The 20,645-nt window shown below is 50.8% G+C and overlaps 1 protein-coding gene across 1 annotated transcript in view; it reads left to right on the top strand.

The window, feature by feature from the left end:
• Positions 1-10,704, top strand: part of P2RY6 (pyrimidinergic receptor P2Y6) — an 86,266-nt gene extending 75,562 nt beyond the window's left edge. Inside the window, exon 2 of the mRNA XM_074942932.1 lies at positions 7,116-10,704. Coding sequence (XP_074799033.1) covers positions 7,161-8,153 — 993 coding nt within the window. The 5' untranslated portion in view covers positions 7,116-7,160 and the 3' untranslated portion in view covers positions 8,154-10,704. The remainder of the gene's footprint in view (positions 1-7,115) is intronic.
• Positions 10,705-20,645: the final 9,941 nt, after the last annotated feature.

Raw genomic sequence — 20,645 nt, 5'->3', positions numbered from 1 at the left:
AATCCCCAGTATAGACAAGGCCTAAGACACGCTTTGGACCAGTTAATGAGCTCCCATGGCAATGAGATAGCCCAGCCTGGCTAACCAGGACCATGTTCCCAAGGCTTCATCTGCTGGCAGGAATCTCCAGCGCTGTGCAGATCCCATGGCACCCGCTCGTTCATAAATCCCTGCTGATGGGTGCAACAACAGGAATAGCGGTGGCATATGCCTGGGGCCAGATTCTGCAGTGGTGGCCTGTAGGAACCCCAGAGTAGCTCCATTGGCTATTACTCTGGATTTACACCAGTGTCACTGAGAGCAGAAGTTAGTCCACTGTGTATAAAATTACATGGATAAACACTTAAGGCAAAATGTTCGAACTTGCGGTGCCTAAACAACAGAGGTCTAGTTTTCATAGGTGAGCAGAATCTATCACTCACACGGACGTCACAGGGACTGTGCAGCAGCTCTGAAATTCAGGCATCAGACCACCTGCACTGGTGGAGTTCTATGTTAACCGGATATTATACTACATAGCATAAAAACATATGTTTTTACGCATGCGTGTGTGTACATATGCATATGTGTATCTCAGAATATCAGCCGTATAGTCATGAGAGGAAAGCTGTATCTGCCTGGTTAATTTCACTTTTACCTGATATCGTACAAAGTGGCACCACACAAAACTTGTAAAGGAACTGTACAAGGAAATCATCCAAGGGAGAGGGGGTCAGCGCTGTTAGATGGGAGTCCAACACACGGCCTATAGGCCGGATCTGTTCTCCATTGTGTAGTCACATAGCCTGCATGGCACAGTCAGATGCTGTAGCTCAGCTTTAATATTAAACAAAAGGTAAGTTTCTAGCCCTCCTGGCTGCCGAGAGACCCATCCCAATGTGAATCAAACGTAATGGATGCAGTACGGCTTGCCTGCGTCTGCAGATAGCCTGAGACAGTGGCTTAGAGGGGTGAACTCCCCTGACCCCTATTACTCTGACTTTAAGTGACACGTCAACTTTAAATGAGCAGATCTGGGCTCCCATGTTTAAGAAAGATGAATTCAAGCTGGAACAGGTGCAGAGAAGGGCTACTAGGATGATCCAAGGAATGAAAAACCTGCCTTATGCGAGGAGACTCAAAGAGCTTCACTTGTTTAGCCTAACCAAACGAAGGCTGAGGGGAGATATGATTGCTCTCTATGAATACATCAGAGGGATAAATACCAGGGAGAGACAGGAGTTATTCAAATTAAGCACCAATGTGGACACAAGAACAAATAGATATAAACTGGCCATCAACAAGTTTAGGCTGGAGCAGCCTCCCAAGAGGAGCAGTGGGGGCGGAAAACCTAACTGGCTTCAGGTCTCAGCTTGGTAAGCTTATGGAGGGGACAGTGTGACAAGACTGCCTACACTGGCATATAGCGGATCTGCGACCGCTAATAGCAAATATCTCCAACAGCAGGTGATGGGACACTAGATGGGGAGGGCTCTGAGTTACTACAGAGAAATCTTTCTCAGATGTCTCGCTGGTGGGTCTTGCCCATATGCTCAAGGTCTATCTAACTGATCACCATATTTGGTGGCGGGAAGGAATTTTCCCCTAGGTCAGATTGGCAGAGACCCTGGGGGTTTTTCACCTTCCTCTGCAGCATGGGGCATGGGCCACTTGCAGGTTTAAACTAGGGTAAATGGTAGATTCTCTGTAACTTGAAGTCTTTCGATCATGATTTGAGGACTTCAGTAACTCAGCCAGAGGTTATGGGTCTATCGTAGCAGTGGATGGGTGGGGTTCTGTGGCCTGCGGTGTGCAGGAGGTCAGACTAGAAGATGATCACGCAGGTCCCTTCTGGCCTTAAAGTCTGTGAGAACTCATTAATCACTGACCATTCTAGTGGGTAGGGTGGGAGCTGCTGCAGGGGGGGAAATGCAGAGGACAGGACAGAGGAGACTGAGAGAGAGCTGGGAGAAGGAGAGAAACAGAAAGGAGGACGGGGAAAGGAGAGAAACAAAGGGCAGGAACAACAGTGGCCACAAGGGGAACAGACTTTTCGCTCTGATGACGACTGCAGCGGTAACACCTGCACTAACAGTAAACAAATGTTCAGTCACTGCAAACAGGCTGTACTTGTCCCCTCAATTTCTGTGCAGACCTCCTCCAGCCACCAGTGGGTGTGCAGGGTGCGCTGGGGGGGAGGGGAATATATACACCTGAAATGATGCTCCAGCCCCAGGCACCATAATTACCCTACAATTCCACCGTCTCCCCTCAGTGCATTGGACACCCCTCCTCTCGTCCATCTCCACGGGCCAGGGCAGCGTTGTTACCTCTACCGCTCGTACTCCGACTGCTCTAGTTTTAAATGTCTCACGCAATGGAGTGTCTTTCCCTTGTCCTTGGGAGTCCGTTCCACGGCCCATTACAGCTCGCCATTAGGAAGTTCCTGCTGATATTCAACCTAGATTCTCCTTGGCTAATTGTTCATAAATCTTCCTTTCTACGAGGGCTTCTTGCTCTCGGTTTAACTAGCAACAGCGCTCTTGGGACGAACAAGCTGGTGTCGTGGGGGTTATATTGCTTTCTGTAAATACATCTCCCTTCCAATGGTTCTTCTAGTCCTTCATTTTCTACCTGTGAGAAATTCCTACTGTACTAGGGCTGTCAATTAAGCGCAATTAATTTTGTTTTCCGTTAATTGCAGGCGTTAAGACGTTAATTTTTTCGTCAATTAATCGTATAAGTCTGGGCGGGGAGGGAGACATTGGTGGGCGGGGTGGGGGGAGCAGCATGGGGCTAAAGCCCCAGCCCAGAGTTCGGGGGGGAAAGGTGCTGAAATCCCAGCCCACAGCTCTGCCAGCAGCCGGGGAGGGGGGCCTGAAGCCCCAGCCCTGGAGCCCCAAGTGGGCCTGGAGCCCAGAGCCCCACACCCTGAGGGGGGCTGAAGCCTGGAGTCCCACGCCCCAAACCCCCTACCCTGAGCAGGGCTGAAGCCCTAAGCCCCTCGGGGCTGAAGGTGTGTGTGTGGGGGGTCACACTTTTTTTTAAGTCCAAATGGGGTCACCAGCACAAAAGACTTGAGAGACGCTGCCATAGAGAACAGGGGCCTGGCGAGCTCAGCCTCCCTGCCTCAGCCTCTCCTCGCCGGCCGCATGCAGAGTCCCTGAGGTGAAATCCACCCTCCCTTGCAAACAAGGGCTCGCTCAGCTGAAGGGAGTTATGCAAACATCATAATCGTTCATTTGTAAGTTCTCCTTGCATGATAAAGATTGCACTGCAATATGTGAACGGGGTGAATTGAAATGATGTTTCTTCTGTTTATCTTTCTTACGGTGCAAATATTTGTAATCAAACTGAATACAATAAAGTGAGCTCTGTGTGCTTTGTATTCTGTGTTGTAATTGAAATCAATATATTTGCAAATATAGAAAACCCCCAAAAATATCTTTTAAAAAAGGATTCTATTATTGCTTAACAGTGTGATTAAAACTGCAGTTAATCACAATTAATTGTTTTAATTGCTCGACAGCCCTAATTCCTCGATAATGAGTCAGACCAACCGTAGCACCCACCGGCCCCAACCAAGAGCAACGCCCCCTTGCGCCAAGCGCCGCACAAGAACAGAGCGAGACGGCCCCTGCCCCAAAGGCAGTCTAAATAAGACAAAGCAGACAGACCACGGAGGGGAAAACAGAGGTGAAGTGACTTGCCCAGGATCACACAGGGAATTAGTGGCAGGGCTGGGAATAAAAGTCAGGTCTCACGATGCCCCGCTTGCTAGCCCATGCTGCCGCCCCTGGTCTCAGCAGTGCTGGGCTAGAGGGTTCCTTCGGCTCAGCTGCAAACCCCACTCTCTCACGCTTGTGGTTTTGTCCCGAACTCTCCCAGCGAAGCTCAGATTTCAGCGGCTGGTTCGCTCTCACGTTTGTGCTTTTTGACCACCTCATTCCAGCCAGGCTTGCGCAAGGCACAAGGCTGTCAGTCTGGTGACCTCCTAGTGGCTCCAGAGCCCATCTGGCGTAGGCCCCAATCCTGTGAGCTCTCCCAGCCCGCGAGATGTTGAGCTCCCCCCAGACGCTCAGGATGGGGTTCACAGAGCCTAGCATGGCGGTGACGTTATCCTGCCCACTAACCACACAGGCCCCATGCCAGCAGGGCTGGCCAGAGCACAGTCGCAGGGCAGACCACACATCTGTGGGCCAGATCCAAGTCACCGCGGCTCCAGCAGGAATGGCTTTGACGCAGGGCGTCTGGCCCCGCTTGCTCTCTTGCGTCACTGACGGCGGTTCTCAGACACTGGAGTCGTAACTCCCCAGAGGACCTTCCGCCTCGACCCGGTGTCTTTTAGCTAAACAGTTATTGTTAGCACGACAGCGTGTCCTGGCCTGACGCACTCCAGGGGCACGGCCCGCCTGTGGGAAGCAGCCGCCAGCAAACCTGTTGGGACAAGGGGATTGAGCTCTTCCCAGTCTCCCCCGTCCCCCTGCTAATGGCCGATCCTTGGCTGCCATTTTGGTCCCCTTGCTGGCTCCTGTACCTGGCCTGGCAAGACAGCTCCTCCCCGCTCCCTTCCCTGCTCCTGTCGCACTCACTGGGAGGCCGGCCCGAGTCAGGCCTCACGATTGGCGCTGTGGGTGTTCAGCGCAGCTCCTGGCAAGCGCTCAGGGCACCCCTGTGTCGCAGAGCACAGTCCCCCTGCCAAGGAGGGGAGGCAGTTAACACACGCTCCAGCCCCATGGCACTCGATAGATAAGGAGCCAGGGCCTGATTCAACTCCCTTTGCAGTCAATAGGCTCCCATGGAAGTCAGTGGTGACTGGAGCAGACCCTTCTCTGGGGATCTAGTTACTCTCTGCCAAGATTATGCTGCCTGTCATCCCGTTATATGCTCTTGCGGCATTTGTATCCATGGCCCGTTCCAAGAAGGAAGGAAGGAAGCTGTCTGTCCATGTTAGGAGGACCTGTTATTGTTACAGGATCTAATAATTTCTGGTTCACATCATACTAACCCATCACCATTGGACTATTTACTCCCGTTGTTGTTTGCAGTGTTGTAGCCATGTTGGTCCCAGGATACTAGAGACAAGTTGGGCGAGGTGATTTCTGTTATTGGACCAACTTGTGTTGGTGAGAGAGACACGCTTCCGAGCTACACAGAGCTCTGCTTCAGGTCTGGGAAAGGCACTCAGAGCATCACAGCTAAAGGGTGGAGCAGCTAAGGAGTTAACACGTGTTGCAAGAGACCATTCAAGTTGAAGTGGGCAGGTAGTACTTCTACAGTCATAGGCCAACAGAGGAGTTAGTGGGTTACAAAGTTTTGTAATGAGCCATAAATCCAGTGTCTCTATTAAGTCCATCGTTTTTGGTGTCTAGCAGAACTATGAATTTAAGTTCCCAGGCTTGTCTTTTGAAGGCGTTGTGCAGGTTTCCTTGGAAGACGAGGACTGAGAGGTCAGATATGGAGCGATCGCTTTGTGAAAAGTGTTGGCCCAGGGGTGAGAGGGTGTTTTTGTCTTTTATCATTTTCCTGTGTGAGCTCATTCGCGAGCGGAGTGATTGTCTGCTGTCCCCCACACAGTTGTTATTGGGATGTTTAGTGCACTGGGTGAGGTGCGTCACACGTGGTGATGGACATTTTTAGGATTCATGGAGCTTGAAAGGTATGTTGGGGATGGAGTATGGAACATCGTAGCAGCTGTGATATTTTTGCAGGTTTTGCATTTGAGGTTAAGGCAGGGGCTGGTGCCACTTTGTGTTGGTGGGTACTGGTCTGTGTGGAGCTGGCTCCTGATGAGACTGGGGGGTTGTTTGACGGCCAAAAGAGGCCACAGTGTAGACGGGGCACTGAGATCTTCCCTGGATGGTGCCTGGATTGGGTGCAATGAGTGTAGCGTGTCAGTGCTGTTAATGCACTGGATAAGCGTTGTCACAAGGCAATCATAGTGAGCCATGGCCAGTTCTGGGCCATTTTACACTAGGTAGCATCTTCCATAAGTGCGCTGTTTACCATTGCTTATTGGGGACCATGTTCTCACTTGTCTGTAGCTCAGTTGACTTCAGTGAAGCGATGCCGCTGCTGATTTATGCCAGGTGAGTGTTTATATTACACTAGCGCCCAGAGGCCCGGGTCGGAATCAGCCACCCACTGTACCGGGCCCTGAGTGAACACAGAGGTAGAAACAGTCCCTGCCCCTAAAGAGTCTAAAATCTAGCTCTCCCAAAGGGCTTTATACACTTGAATGAATTTGCTTGGAGAGCGGGATAATACAGTGAAGGGGAAGAGATGGAGACATGTTTTCAGAGGCATGGCGAGATGGCAGCAGCTGCAAGGGAGAAGGCACTTGCACCGACAGGGCAGCAACGGGAAGGAGAAGGATTGTCGTGTGGTTAAAGCACTGGATTGGGATCCAGGATAGCTAGGTTTGATTTGTGGCTCTGACACAGACTCACTGCATGGCTTTGGGCAACTAATTTAATCTCTGCCTGTCTCAAAGCCCCATGGAGAGCTAACCCTTCCTTGCTCCCACTTTTTGTCTCTCGTCCGTTTTCATTGGCTGCGCCTCGGTGCAGGGACTTGCTGTGCATGTGTACAGCACCTAGCACAACGGGGCTGTGATCTCGTGTGGAGTCTCTGGGCGCCAGAGTGGTATTAATACATCATGAGGGAAGGGGAGGAGGCTGGTGCTAGATGAATGGGGAACAGAACAGGAAGAGACAAGGTCCATGAAGGATATTGAAGCGAGAGGGGCAATTCTGTGCAGTCTGGGGCTGGGTGGTAATGTAGAGGGGTGGGGCAGACAGGAGAGCAGCCTCACTAAATCAAGACGGGAGGAGACTCTATGCTCTGGCTCCGCACGTAATTCTGAGGTCAATGCAGGAATCTCTGCGTGAAATCCTCTGGCCTGGTCTACGCAGGAGCTCAGCCTTAGATGATCACGTTGGTGGCCTTCAGATCTGTGAGCTGGACCTTGAGCTGAATGAAGGGCCAGTGGGGTCATTTGTTGGATAGGGGTGATGTGCTCGTGCTCCTTGGTCCAGGGCTAGTTTGGTGTCAGCATGGCTATCGTGCGTGCCGGTGTATCGACGGTTCCTGGTGTGGAACAAGTTCCTGACTGTCCCTTTCTGTTTTGCTTGCAGGCTCTTCTGCCGCGGAAGGCCTGCTGGGTCTAGGCTGAGCCCGGCATGGAGATGGAGAACCATACCGTGGCTGCGGCGACGAACTCCTGCACCTTTCATGAGGAGTTCAAGCAGATCCTGCTGCCCCTGGTCTACTCTGTGGTCTTTGTGGTGGGGCTCCCCCTGAACTTCATCGTCATTGTGCAGATCTGGCTCTCCAGGAAGGTGCTGACCCGCACTGCCATCTACATGCTGAACCTGGCCACGGCCGACCTACTGTACGTGTGCTCCCTGCCGCTGCTCATCTACAACTATACGCAGAAGGACTACTGGCCCTTTGGGGACTTCACCTGCAGGTTCATCCGCTTCCAGTTCTACAGCAACCTGCATGGCAGCATCCTGTTCCTCACCTGCATCAGCGTCCAACGCTACCTGGGCATCTGCCACCCTCTGTCATCCTGGCACAAGAAGAGGGGCAAGAGGTTTACCTGGATGGTGTGCGGCGGGGTGTGGATCATCGTCATTGCCCAGTGCCTGCCCACCTTCGTCTTTGCCTCCACGGGCATCCAGAGGAATAGGACCGTGTGCTACGACCTCAGCCCCCCGGACCGCTCCGCCAGCTACTTCCCCTACGGCATGACGCTGACAGTCACGGGGTTCCTCATCCCCTTCGTCTCCATCCTGGTGTGCTACTGCTGCATGACCAAGATCCTCTGCCAGAAGGACGAGATGATAGGCCTGGCCGTGCGCAAGAAGAAGGACAAGGCCATCCGGATGATCATCATTGTAGTCATCGTCTTCGCCATCAGCTTCTTCCCCTTCCACCTGACCAAGACCATCTACCTGATCATCCGCTCCTTGGCAGGCGTGCCCTGCCTGGTCTTGCAAACCTTTGCCATCGCCTACAAGTGCACTAGGCCCTTTGCCAGCATGAACAGCGTCCTGGACCCCATCCTCTTCTACTTCACCCAGCGCAAGTTCCGGGAGAGCACACGCCACCTGCTGGAAAAAGTGAGCTCCAAGTGGAGGCACGACACATGCCGCTCCTACAAGTCGTAGGCTCCGGGGAAAGGAGAATGAGGGGGGCCTGTTCTGCTGCGCGGAGGCAGAGGACTGAACGGCTGTGGCTTTATTGCAGCCAGCCCTGCTTTACCCAGCAACAGAGAGAGAGCGAGAGAGCAGGAGGCAAGGACTGATGGTCCTGAGCATAGAGCTGGGAGCCAGGAGCTTCTGAGTTTACTCCCAGTTCTGGCCATGGGTGGGTCACTGGGCCTCTCTGGGCCTCTGTTTACCCATCTGCAGGATGGAGAACAATATTCTGTAAATAACAGGTAAAATGATGCTGACCTGCCACGCCTTGGTCAGGGCCTGGAAAGTGCTTTGAGGCTGGACCATGCTAAGGACAGTTTATCCTTAAAATTCCAGCAAATGGCCTGAGCTGGGAGAAGTTCCAGAACAGCTGGAAAGAGGGAAGTGAAAATAATTGGGGGCAGGTTTTGGGGCTGGGCTAGGTGGTGTCCGAACGCAGTATTAGTACGGCTACTGTGGTGCATCGCAGCTGTCACCTATGAGGAGGAGCGGGGCGTTTTGCGGATCTGCTGCTCGCTCTGTGGATTTCAGCAGAACCGCTGAGGGACTGGCGGTCCTTGCCACAGATCTCTGACTGGCAAAGCCCTAGCAACCACGCGTGGGGCTTTGTGGTCAATTGTGCTACTGATGCTGATTACAGTGGGCCCCACTCCGCGCCACTGGAGTTGCAGCACACACGGGTTTGTCCCAACGTGTTTGATTCAGAGTGATGTTTCCAGTAGATTTGGGAAATCAGTTATTAGCAAGTAGTTCAGTGCTTCCTCTGGTTTACAACTACCTAGATTTGGTGGACAAAAATCTCTCTCCACGTCAGTCCCCTAGAGAGGAGATCACCTCTGAGAACTAGCCGTTCGGGAATAGGGGAATCAACTGCTACTTGCCAGTGCACAAATTACTGGGATCTGGTCATCTTATCCACCAGCCAGTGTTTTTTCACTGCTTTGCCACAGTAACTCAGCTGAGTTTCCCAAGCAGAAAGCTGCTTTACTAATGCAAGGAAAACCTACACTGGGAATTTAGAGACGACAATAGGTCTCTTGGGACCACATGAGTCTACAAAAGGATTGATCCACATGGGAGGGCAGGAAAAGGGAAATCTAGCGAGTACATCTACAGTATTATTGGCTGTTAACAATGAGGACACAATCATTAAGCTAACCTGACTACAACAGTCTGATTCAATTTTATCTAGGTCGTCTTACAACTCTCATCACCGTAATATCTGAGCACCTTACAATGCGATCTTCCTGGTTTCTACTGTTTAAAGATTCATAAGTTGCCTGACTGGATCTAATAGGGCTCGGGTGTGTTTTTATTTTGTTTTATTTTATTTTATTTTTGGGCACCCTCATTATAAAAGAATTCTCACATCATCTCCAGCATTGTGAGTGAAGATCTAGTTCATGGGAAATTTAATCTTGTGGGTTTTTTTAAAAAAGGAACTAGACACCAGAATATTTTTAAAGAATTTCTAATATAGCTGCAGTGGTTTTATGATACGCTGGTTTAGTGTGTATGAGCATATCTCCCTCTAGTGGCAGATCCTAGATATAAGACTGCTATTTAATTTCGCTCATGTAATAGAGACCTGTGTTTTTGAATATCACAGGTTCAGTCCCCACTGGAGTTAGCATCTGGGCGGCCACATCTCATGACAGGCTGCGCTGGGCTTTTTAAGCAAATCAGCTCTGTTGTGACACATCACTGAATAACATTTAATTTGGGGGTGGGAGTGGAAGAAATGATTGGAAAGACTGTCAATGCTTACGCCTGAGATGGTTCTTGATTAGCAGCAGAAACTAACCAGTGAGTATGGGCAGGGTATGAAATAAGAGTTGAGGAATTTAACTGAACAAAGGTGGAGTCAACATACTGGGCCAAAGCTAGCCCTGGGGTAATCTAGCACACTGTGGATAAAATCACTTTGAAGTTTGTGGAGTTGCATCTGCTGACAGTGGGGGTGAATTTGATGCAGTGGGGAAGTGTAGGTGCTGTATCTTCCCATGCTGGGTGCATCTGAAATCAGCGTTGAGACAAGTAGCCAGACCTCTCCTAGGCACTACTCTGAGCAGTAAGGTGTCATCTGTCGACCAGCACTGTCACGTCATAGCCACTCGTGACATTTGTCCTCTGAGCTGTTTACGGGATGTCTGCCACATTGGCCTACATACCAGGGATTGATCCAGGGATCTCCAGAGCTAAAAGCACAAGCACTTACACCATGAGCTAAGGCACCTAGCCCCTCTTGTGGGCAGCTGTAACAGCTTCTATCGCTGCGGGTCAGCACACCAGCGGACCAGATATACACGCACCAGTGGATGACACTTACACCACACCTGGTGGACTTGTGTCCACACAGCAGCTATGTTCCCAACACAGCCACACTCTGCTTCATTTAACCTGACTTCTACTGATACCATTTGCTTTTCCCTGTCTCAGTGCACCAGATATGCTCATCTTCCTCTCTACCCCGACCTACCCCTCCTCTTCTCCAACCCACCACTTCCATGGGCCGGGGGTAATGAAGGCTGGGGGACCCAAACTTCTGCTAATGCTCCCCACGCAGCCCTGGGCCTGGGCCATTGCAGGGCTCAGAGCTCCTCTGGGGAGCCTGGGCTAAGGATTCAGCCCAGGCCAGCTGGGGCTCAGAGCTCCTCCAGACTGCTCCAGGCACCAGTGGGCTGTCTGGGGCTCAGGGCTGCTCCGGGGCTGTCTGGGGCTCGGGGCTGCTCCGGGGGCTGGCCAGGGCTCAGGGCTGTGCGAGCGGGCCGGCCAGTGAGAGCAGGGTGGCAGAAGGGGCCTCAGGCAAAAGGGGAGGACGGGGCAGGGCCTCGGGCAGAAGAGGCAGGGCAGGGGGCTAGCCTCCCCAAACGGGAGTTCACGTGCTGCCCGTGGCCAGTCCCTTCCAGGCCTCACACCTCTCCCAATCTCATCCCCCCAGCAGCTCCATCTCTCTCTCCAACCATAGAATCCCAGAAGTGTAGGACCGGAAGGGACCTTGAGAGGTCATCTAGTCCAGTCCCCTGCACTCAAGGAGGGACTAAGTAATAACTCGACCATTCCTGACAGGTGTTTGTCTGACCTGCCCTTAAAGCCCTCCAGTGATGGCGCTTCCACAACCATTGCCATGAGCAGCACTTTAGTCATTTGCACTAAAGAATAATCCCACTTCCCCGACAGGAGCTTCTTTCCCATGAAGCTCTGCACGTAACTCATTTGCATAATGCTCTTCACTGTAGTCCTTTGTGACAAAGGCTGTGTCGCCGTCTGTGTTTGTACAGCACCTCTCACAGTGGGGCCCCGAATGAGACTTTGGGGGACTTCCGAAATCCAAATGAATAGTATAATGTGAATCCACCCCGAGTGCACTGTACCAGTGCATTGTGGGAAAACTATCCCATAGTGCCTCAGTAGGCGATAGCGTGCCCAGACTGGCACCAGCAGCATGTGCAGCAATGCCTTCTGGGATGTCCTAGCACACACAGCTGGGAGGGAGCAGGCCGGGCCAAGCCAGTGATGCAGGCGTGGGGTGGGGGTACCGTGGACACTGCAAAGGAAACATTGTGCCAAAGCAGTTCTAGGAAAGCATCCCCGGGCTGGACTAGGGTTCAGGCAGCGGTGGAACTGCTGCCACGGTTGCTAACCAAGTGTTAGCGGTGGAGGCAAGCCAACCAGGCCACTGCCTGGTTACAGACGCAACTAGAAGTTGTACTATGGACGTTGTAAGGTCGAAGGCAAAGCACCCACTGAGCCAACAGGTGACACGTGGCCACATCCACACACACAAATCCCGCAGGGTGTCCATCGCTGGAACTCTTAGCCATTCACTGGACACTACGGCTGCAAACGCTAGATCTGAACTACCAGTTCTTGCCCACCTAAAGCTCCCACTGAACCCACATTGGGCCTTCCCACGGGGAACGGAAAGGCTAAACCGCCACCATCTGGTGCATGTGTTTTGAGACGCTGTAGAGGGACTTTGTGTGGAGTAACCGTGGCGTTACCAGCTGGTCCCCAGATGTAAATCTACAGTCCAGAATTCACCTTTCGGTACAGGCGCTGACTTGTAATTTTCCCCGGGGTGCTCCACCCCCACTCTGCTCCTCCCCTCGAGATCCCACCCTCGCTCCTCCTCTTCCAGTCCCCACTCCAACCCCTCCCCCGAGGCCCCCTCCTGCTCACGGCTCTCTGCCCTCCTACTAGTGCCTCCCCCAGCCTCAGAACAGCTGATCGGCGGTGGCGCTTGAGCCCCGGAGCACCATAATCGGTGCCTATGCCTTTAGGGCTGACCCAAAGCCCAATGACATCAGTAGGAAAAACTCCCATTGACTCAATGGGCTTAGGATTGGGGCATTTCTTCTGGTTGATCCCGGTGTCTGAAAAGCTCCTAGGGAGAGTGCTAATGCAGCTATTTGGCCTGGAGGAACCTGCCCCAGCCTGGCAACTCCCCAAAGTGGCCCTGTCTCTGGAGTTGAATGACTGGTTATCAGGCCTCCTTCTCCTTGGTGGAGATCACTGGGTTTGACCGACATTTGCTTGAGAGCAGCGCCCTCTATCTGGGCCATATCCAGGCTTGGGGTAGATAGGACCACTTCCACCATCAGCAGGCAAAACTCCCAGATGCTTTAGTGTCTCTAGGTTCAGTGATACTCAGACTTCAGTGGTTCAGGAGCCAAATTAGCCATCAGCAGTACCCAAAAGAGCCCCAGGAGTGTGAATTCATTGTTTCATTTACTATTTTTATATCTATATAATTATTCTCACAGCAAAATGGCTGACCAAGTAGTCTGCAGTTGGTTAATAACATAGTAAAAGCCTCCTGATTGGTTAATAATTAAATCACCCAGGGTTTTAATATCATGCGCTACAAAGAGCCGCGGGAAACGCAGTAAAAAGCCACTTGCAGCTCCCCAGCCTCAGTCTGAGTATCACTGCTCTAGTAGGTAGGAATCTGCACTGGGACTCAGGAGAGCTGGCCTCCTGTCCCGGCTCTGCCACTGACCTGCTGTGTGACCTTGAGCAAGTCACCTCATCTCTTTGCGCTTCTGTTTCCTTTGGCCTTCTTTTCTGTTTAGACTGTAAGTGCCTTGGGGCAGGGTGCATATCTCACTATTGCCTTTATGCAGTGCCTCGCACGATGGGGCCCTGATCTTGACTAAGGCTCCTAAGCACTGCTGTCAGACCAAGAACGATAACTAGCTGAAGGCCCGTGCTGTCACATGGGTAAGTTGGAAATTTGTGTGTATCAAAAAGCTGAAAATGGCTGAGGGCTTCAAAATTGGAGGGTAACAGACTGCGAATCCAAGTGCTGATTGGACCTGGTGCTAGTCTAAACACAAAGAGCTCTCAGCCAGGCTGGTGGCTGGTCTCATCACTGACTCAGCAGGGATTTTGCACTTCAGAGGGACACCCAGACAGATTGAGAGCCCTGCAATCTTTTTCTGTAGCTAATTAGTTGTCCCTGAGTACTCTAGGCCTGGATTTGGGCTTTGAGAAGGCCCAGAAGAGATGCCTGTAAAGAAAGATCATAGACATGTAGCTGAGTGTCAGTTTAGAATTTACAGACACGATTTCCCTTTGTCCATTTCTTGTTTTATTTATAAATGTCCTCTGAACTCTATGGTCCCAGGGAGCCCTTAATAGCAGTAAATGGGCTCATAGCGCTGCCCTGGGACAGGGTTTCAATTTAATATGTGGGCTGGCTGGCTTTTATTCCACTAAATCAGGGGGTTTCAACCTTTTTTCATTTGCAGACCCCTAAAAAATTTCGAATGGAGGTGCGGACTCCTTTGGAGAACTCTGACATAGTCTGCAGACCCTCAGGGGCCTGTGGGCCACAGGTTGAAACCCACTGCCCTAAATTAACTCTAGGGATGAAATGACCAGCTGGCTGCATTTGTTACTGGAAACTAAGTCTGGGCTGAGGACTCACGCTGGTTGTTTTGGATCCCTGACTTGCCCCAGTCCCTTTAGCTGCTTCGTAGGCAATGCAGAAAATACTAACTGGTCTTTTCTGAACCCAGACGTTCTGGGCCAAATTCACTGAAGTGGGTACAAAGCCACTGAAACCCATAGAGTTGCACCAGTATAAACGTGGTGTACGGGAGATCTGGATCAGGTCTCATGTAACTTAGGCTTGGCTTGTCTGTTGTGAAAAGGTTCTATCCACTGTAATGTTACGAATGGCCACAGTCCCTAATGGGCTTAAGTAAACCTCACGATGAGTTATGCTATGTAAATATATCGTATTGTGCCAGTCTGGCATGCAACAGCACCCTGCAGCATAACACCCGCTCCCCGGCCCCCGAGCCAAGGACAGGAAATCCAGTTCCCACCCCTGCCTGCTTTCACTATTTGACCATAACCAAACCCCTTCCTTTAAGAAGGGGAAGATCAAACACAGGGTATCCAGATCTGAGCAATATAACATGCCATGACTGAAGCTGTACAAACTCTTATGTTCCACTGTCCTCCCAGGACAGGGCACCAAACAATGACCAGGGTGTGCAGAGGGGAAAAAACTTGCTTGTCGCTGTGAGGAGGAAGAAAGGGGTGGAGTGGGGAAGAGGAGGGAGAAATGTGGGTGACCAACTGCATGGGAAGGAGGAAGAATGAACTGACCCTTTAAATTTTAAACAGATCCCTGTAGGGTTTTCCCTCCCTAGTTGTGTAAGAGTGGATTTATTTTCCATGCTCTGCTTTGCATTGTTCTGCTCCCCAGACAGAAAAGAACAACAAATCCTGAATCCGACTGCAGACCCTGCTTCCATAGTCCCGTCCTCTGGGATAGTTTTCTCTCTGTTGTTTTTTCCCAGCTGCTAGGTCCTTTCTTCTTCTTTTTTAAATAAAAACCAGTGGCAGGATTTTACTTTCTGCTAGTAATATCTCATCCTGCCTGATGATGAGCTGGAAAGATCTGGAGAGCTTCAGATAGACCCAGACTAGAGTTAAGGCCTGCACCACGAAGTTCTCATCTGGAGGGTAAGAAGAAATCCAGCGCCTGATCCAAAACTCTTTGAAATAAATGGGAATCTTTACACTGAATTTAATAGGCTTTGGATCAGGCCCATATGGAACAATGAGATACATTATGGGGATTGTAACCTTCCTCTGAAGCATCTGGTCGGAGATGGTATACCAGCTTAGATGGGTCTGCCCGTGATGGAGATGGGCCTAAACCGCACACTTCAGACCCTGTCCATTTGGGTTTCAGAGTAGCAGCCGTGTTAGTCTGTATCCGCAAAAAGAAAAGCAGTACTTGTGGCACCTTAGAGACTGAGGCCACGTCTACACTACCCGCCGAATCGGTGGGTAGTGATCGATCTATCAGGGATCGATTTATCGCGTCTAGTGTAGACATGATAAATCGATCCCCGATCACTCTGCTGTCGACTCCGGAACTCCACCAGGGCGAGAGGCGGAAGCGGAGTCGACGGGGGAGCAGTGGCCGTCGATCCCGCCCCGCGAGGACGCGAAGTAAGTGATTCTAAGTCGATCTAAGATACGTCAACTTCAGCTACGCTATTCTCGTATCTTAGATCGATCCCCCCTCCAGTGTAGACCAGGCCTAACAAATTTATTTGAGCATACACTTCCGTGGGCTACAACCCACTTCATGGGATGAATAGAATGGAACATATAGTAAGAAAATATATATATACATACAGAGAAGGTGGAAGTTGCCATACAAACTGTAAGAGGCTAATTAAGATGAGCTATTCATCTTAATTAATTAGCCTCTTACAGTTTGTATGGCAACTTCCACCTTCTCTGTGTGTGTGTGTGTGTGTATATATATATATATATATATATATATATCTTCTTACTACATGTTCCATTCTATGCATCCGATGAAGTGGGCTGTAGCCCACGAAACCTTATGCTCAAATAAATTGGTTAGTCTCTAAGGTGCCAAAGTCCTCCTGTTCTTTTTGTCCATTTGGGCTCATCTCTGCTTCGGCAAGGTGATGGTCCCGTACCCCTAGCAACTGTAGGTGCTGCCCTCTTTTCCTTGCCAGGCCTGATAGTACTGCTGCTTTTGACAAGGGCATCATCACCGCCTGAGACGGACAGACGCGGGTCGCTCGCGACGTTCTGTGCTCTCGCTGCCCCACCTTGGGAAGCACTTGCAGCTAGTGGGGTCTGGTTTTGATCATGCGTCTTTGATCAGTTCATCCCTTGTGTCGATGGTGAGCTGTCCAGTGCACGTGCCTTGCATGCCTCGACCGTCTGGTGACTCTGGGTTGTGCTTGGTGGCGTTGCTAGCACCGTGCTACTGGCAGGGCCCTGTTTTACCACCTCCCTCTCAGACATCATTTTGTAGCACTGAGATGAAGATAAACTATTGTATTGTCCTTTCAGAATTACTAATGGAAATAAAATGGAGATTCCTGTACGTCAGCGTCAGTGTGGCTCTGTTGATGCTCTCTGATGTTCTCCAAGGAAAGGGGCCGCGGACAGCAGAGATGGTGCCGAGACTCAGCAATCTAGCCGAAGAACAGTTGACAGCATTGTTTTCATTTTTGATAGCATCAAAGAGGCTTCCAGGCCCCCTCTAAGGGACTGATAAGGGGAGTGGAGATATTTCAAATTCTTGTTCATCACTGAAGTGCAGCCACTTCTGGCACAGAAGACAGTACACAGCAGAGATTAACAGCATGGTGCATAATAGTGGGGACGGAGTGAGGGATTTGGGGCAAAGACGTTAGGGCAAACCTGCTTCTCTTGCACACACAAAAAAGATCTCCAGGTGATCTCCACACAGAATGGAAGTTTTTAAAGAACCTGTGGTCCCAAATGTTCTGTCACTGAAGTCAAAGGGAGTTTGAGCAGGCTTCCCCCATCGTAAAAGACAAGGAGGTTGCACAGGGGTCCGTGAGGCCAAAGTTTGTCCCCTGCAGAATCTGTATTCCAAATTATCATTCAGAAGAAGGTTGGAGGCGGGGGAACTCAGCTTGGCTCTCAGATCCCAGTATGAGTTTGTGGCCTTTAGAGAAAAAAAAAATCTGTTCGTACTCATGATCTAAGCCCGTTTGATCTGGAGTCTCTGAGGCAGGCCAGAAGCATGGAGCCTCTCAATGCCATTGTTACCCCTTCAGAGTAGAGGTGCACATTAAGATATTTCAGTGTCTGAGTGCCAGGGCCCTCTGCTGGACAGAATTAGAACCACTTAATTGTATGTCATAAGCCTTATACTGCTGTAGCTAATGGCGCTTCTCCTTCAGCTCCTGTGGTAGGAGGCCTGTGCTTTTGAAGCAGAAAGATCCTAATTCAATGCCCTCTGCTGCTGTGACGTTCTGCATGGCCATGAGACGGAAGAAAGGCTGACGATGAAGTTCCTAGGAAGCAACAGACTTATTTCAAGATTGACAAAATAGCCGAAACTGGATAATGGGGTCCCTTTTGTGCTCAATCTCTTCCCTGGGGTCTGGGAGAGGAATGCCTTTTTGCACCTCAAAAGCCTTGGGGTTGATGGCTGCACAGGGAGAGGCTGGACAGAGTGTGGAGTTTAACGCTGAAAGCCTAGTTGGTTTAATTTTTAATTGCTTTAGCAGAGCAAGTGGAGGAGCTGGGTTTGTCCATACAGGACAACAGCTAAGGCCTGGTCCACATTATCTGTTCTGACACAGTATCAAGACCGCTGCTGCGGGTGTAGCTTATACCAATTACCGGAGTGAAATCTGCTCTGCGGAAACAGGCCTTTTTGCCGATAAAAGTGCACCTATGCTGGGACTTGTGCTGGCCCAGCTCTGATGGTTGGGGGTGATTTTTTCCCCCTTTCCTAACTGCCACTGCTATGCTTCCAAAACGCTGACCTGAAGCCCAGGTTTCAGAGAAGGGCAGGTGATTCTGAAGGTCTGACTAAATGGATCTGAGTCCGATGTGAGCAAGAGCCCCTAAGGGTGAAGCCCTGTTTTTCCCACGGACCAGAGAGCCCCACTCCCCTGCACGCATGTGCGCACACACAGCCTTGCCACATGTATCAGCCCAGGTGGATGGAGCTAGGCTCAGTCCCCACTACTTGTGCATGCCTTGGCCTCTCTCCGGAGCCTGCGGCTATGGACTCCTGGCCTGGGCCCCATCCCTGTTTGCTAAGTACCTTTTCTCCCCTTTCCCTGATCTTTGTTAAACCCGCTTCTTTCATGGCTCCCCTCTGGGTTGGTCACTTCACCAGTGGGGTCTCCCACACGCCTCCTACCCAGCCATTGCCCTCTGGGTGGTTCTGTTGTGAGAGTGTAAGCTCCTGGGCAGCAACCAGGTTGATCTCTCTGTGGGTGGTGGAAACTGCCAGGAATATAGAAATAACCATTTCAGCTCCTTGGGCACAATCTGCACCCTGGGTTTGGAGGTGAACGGCTCCGCTTCCCACCACGGATTCCTGGACCCAACCATTTGCCCGGAAGGAATGCTACATTTGCTAGCAGACTTACACACAAACAGGGGCGGGAGGAAACTTATTGAAGAGAACCTTATTTGTTCAGGCATACTGGGGAAAGAAGACCCTGTGATATAACAGCAGAGTCTGCTTAAAACAGGGGGTTCATGACTGTGGAGGGGACGTGTGTATTTCAGAAGCTCCTCGGTGACTAACAGCAAGCAGGGAATCATCTAGCCCTACACATCTCAGTATGAGAGTCTGCCCGTGTTCTCACACAATGTCTGCCCTCTGCCAGACAGAATGTCAGGCCTGCTTGGGATGGAGCTGAATGTCACCCCTTAGCGGCGGCAGCCTACAAAAGGGTACAAGCCTTAATATTATTACACAAGAAGAAGTTTGGATTGCTAGTAATGATTTTCTATGCACCATCATTTGCAGCAGCGAGTTGGGCGGTGTTCAAGTTTCGTGACTACACCGCTGTCTAAAACGCACACGGTGCTTTTGAAGTCTTGTGGAAATCTGTCTAGTTCCAATACCGGGTCCTGCCACATTAGCGAGAGAGTTCGGCATACAGGGCAGGAGAGCTGCAGTACTGGACCCAGCAGTACCTTGGGTTTCTGTTCAGTAACCCAGCGGCCCAACTCTGAGGCACATCACCAACAGGCTGCACCTAAATCTCCAGCAAACCTTTTTCAGAAAGTGCCAGGCAATTGAATAAGCACAAAGAGCCCCAATTATCCATTATAACTAGTTCCTAGTGGTGCATGGCACAAACACTCAATGAGTTATTGATTAAAGGCTGGATGAGAATGGACCAGGTCCTAGTAGCCTTCCCCATGCTTTCTGAGGGGTTTTCTACGCTGCTGGCTTTTGCTGGTTAAAGTGTAACTAAAGCACAGTTCACACAGCGGATTTTTTTAAAAGGAGCAATCTTCACAGGAACCCTCTCTTAAAAGGTTTCATTTGCCTCTCGTGAGCTGGAAGGAGAACATTTGTGGGGCACCAAACACAGAGGTGCACTCTGATTACATTGCACTTGTGTCGTCCCGTGAACGGGAGCATCCACTTTGTTGTGGCAAAGCACTGAGATTAGGGGTATGCAAATACTTGCATGTAACAGAGTAATTGACATCTATGGGACTGTTCCCAGGAGTACAGGCCACATTTCAGAATAAGGGGTCCAGGATCAGGCCCTGGGTTAGTGACAGAGCCAGGACTAGGGAGCCAAGGAGTCCTGCCACCCCTAGACCACACTCCCTCTACTTGTGTTGAAGTCAGCACCACAACTACCATTGACTTTAATGGGAGCAGGTTTGAGCCACTCCAACGATTCATGGGTTTGGAGAAAAGATTAAGCAGAATTATCTAAAACACTTAGAAGAACAACAACAACTGGGGGGGGGGGACACCGTGAACAATGAAAACCTAACTCACTTTCCCACATACTTTCTATGTGAAAGAAACACTACCCAAGATGACAGGTTTCAGAGTAGCAGCCGTGTTAGTCTGTATCCGTAAAAAGAAAAGGAGGACTTGTGGCACGTTAGAGACTAACAAATTTATTAGCGCATAAGCCTTCATGAGCTACAGCTCCTACCCAAGGTTTGACACTGCCAGTGTAGAAGCAGTCACCTTCCCCCATGTCCACTAGGGGGCGCAACACAGTCAGGTTTGGAAAGAGTCCTGATAAAAAAAGTCTATTGTGTCTAGAACTAACTTTAATAGTGAAACCAAAGCGCTGCAGAGAATGAAGATGTAATTGGTTTGTGTCCCTCTAGCAGGTTACTCGGGCCTCTTGCCCGGTTCCTGTTTTCCTTCTGGTTCAGCTCCATCCAGCAGCCCAACTTGCAGCATGCCGGGGCTCCAGGAATGACGGGCGTGAATTCTGCCTGCCTCGCCGCCTCTCCACGCAATGTTGTGGGGGGCCACAGCACGGCCCACTGGCTGGCTGGGTTAGCAGCATAAGTGGCTGACCTCTTCTTAAAACAGAAGGGTAAGGCCAAAGTTTTGATTTATGTATCCTGTGGGCATTTTGGTACAGTGCCTAGCACAATGGGGCCCTGATCTCCGCTGTGGCCCCTTGG

Source organism: Natator depressus, chromosome 1, assembly GCF_965152275.1.
Source record: "Natator depressus isolate rNatDep1 chromosome 1, rNatDep2.hap1, whole genome shotgun sequence".
In the NCBI taxonomy this organism is placed as follows: Eukaryota; Metazoa; Chordata; order Testudines; family Cheloniidae; genus Natator; species Natator depressus.
This window is presented reverse-complemented; position numbering and strand designations above follow the sequence as displayed.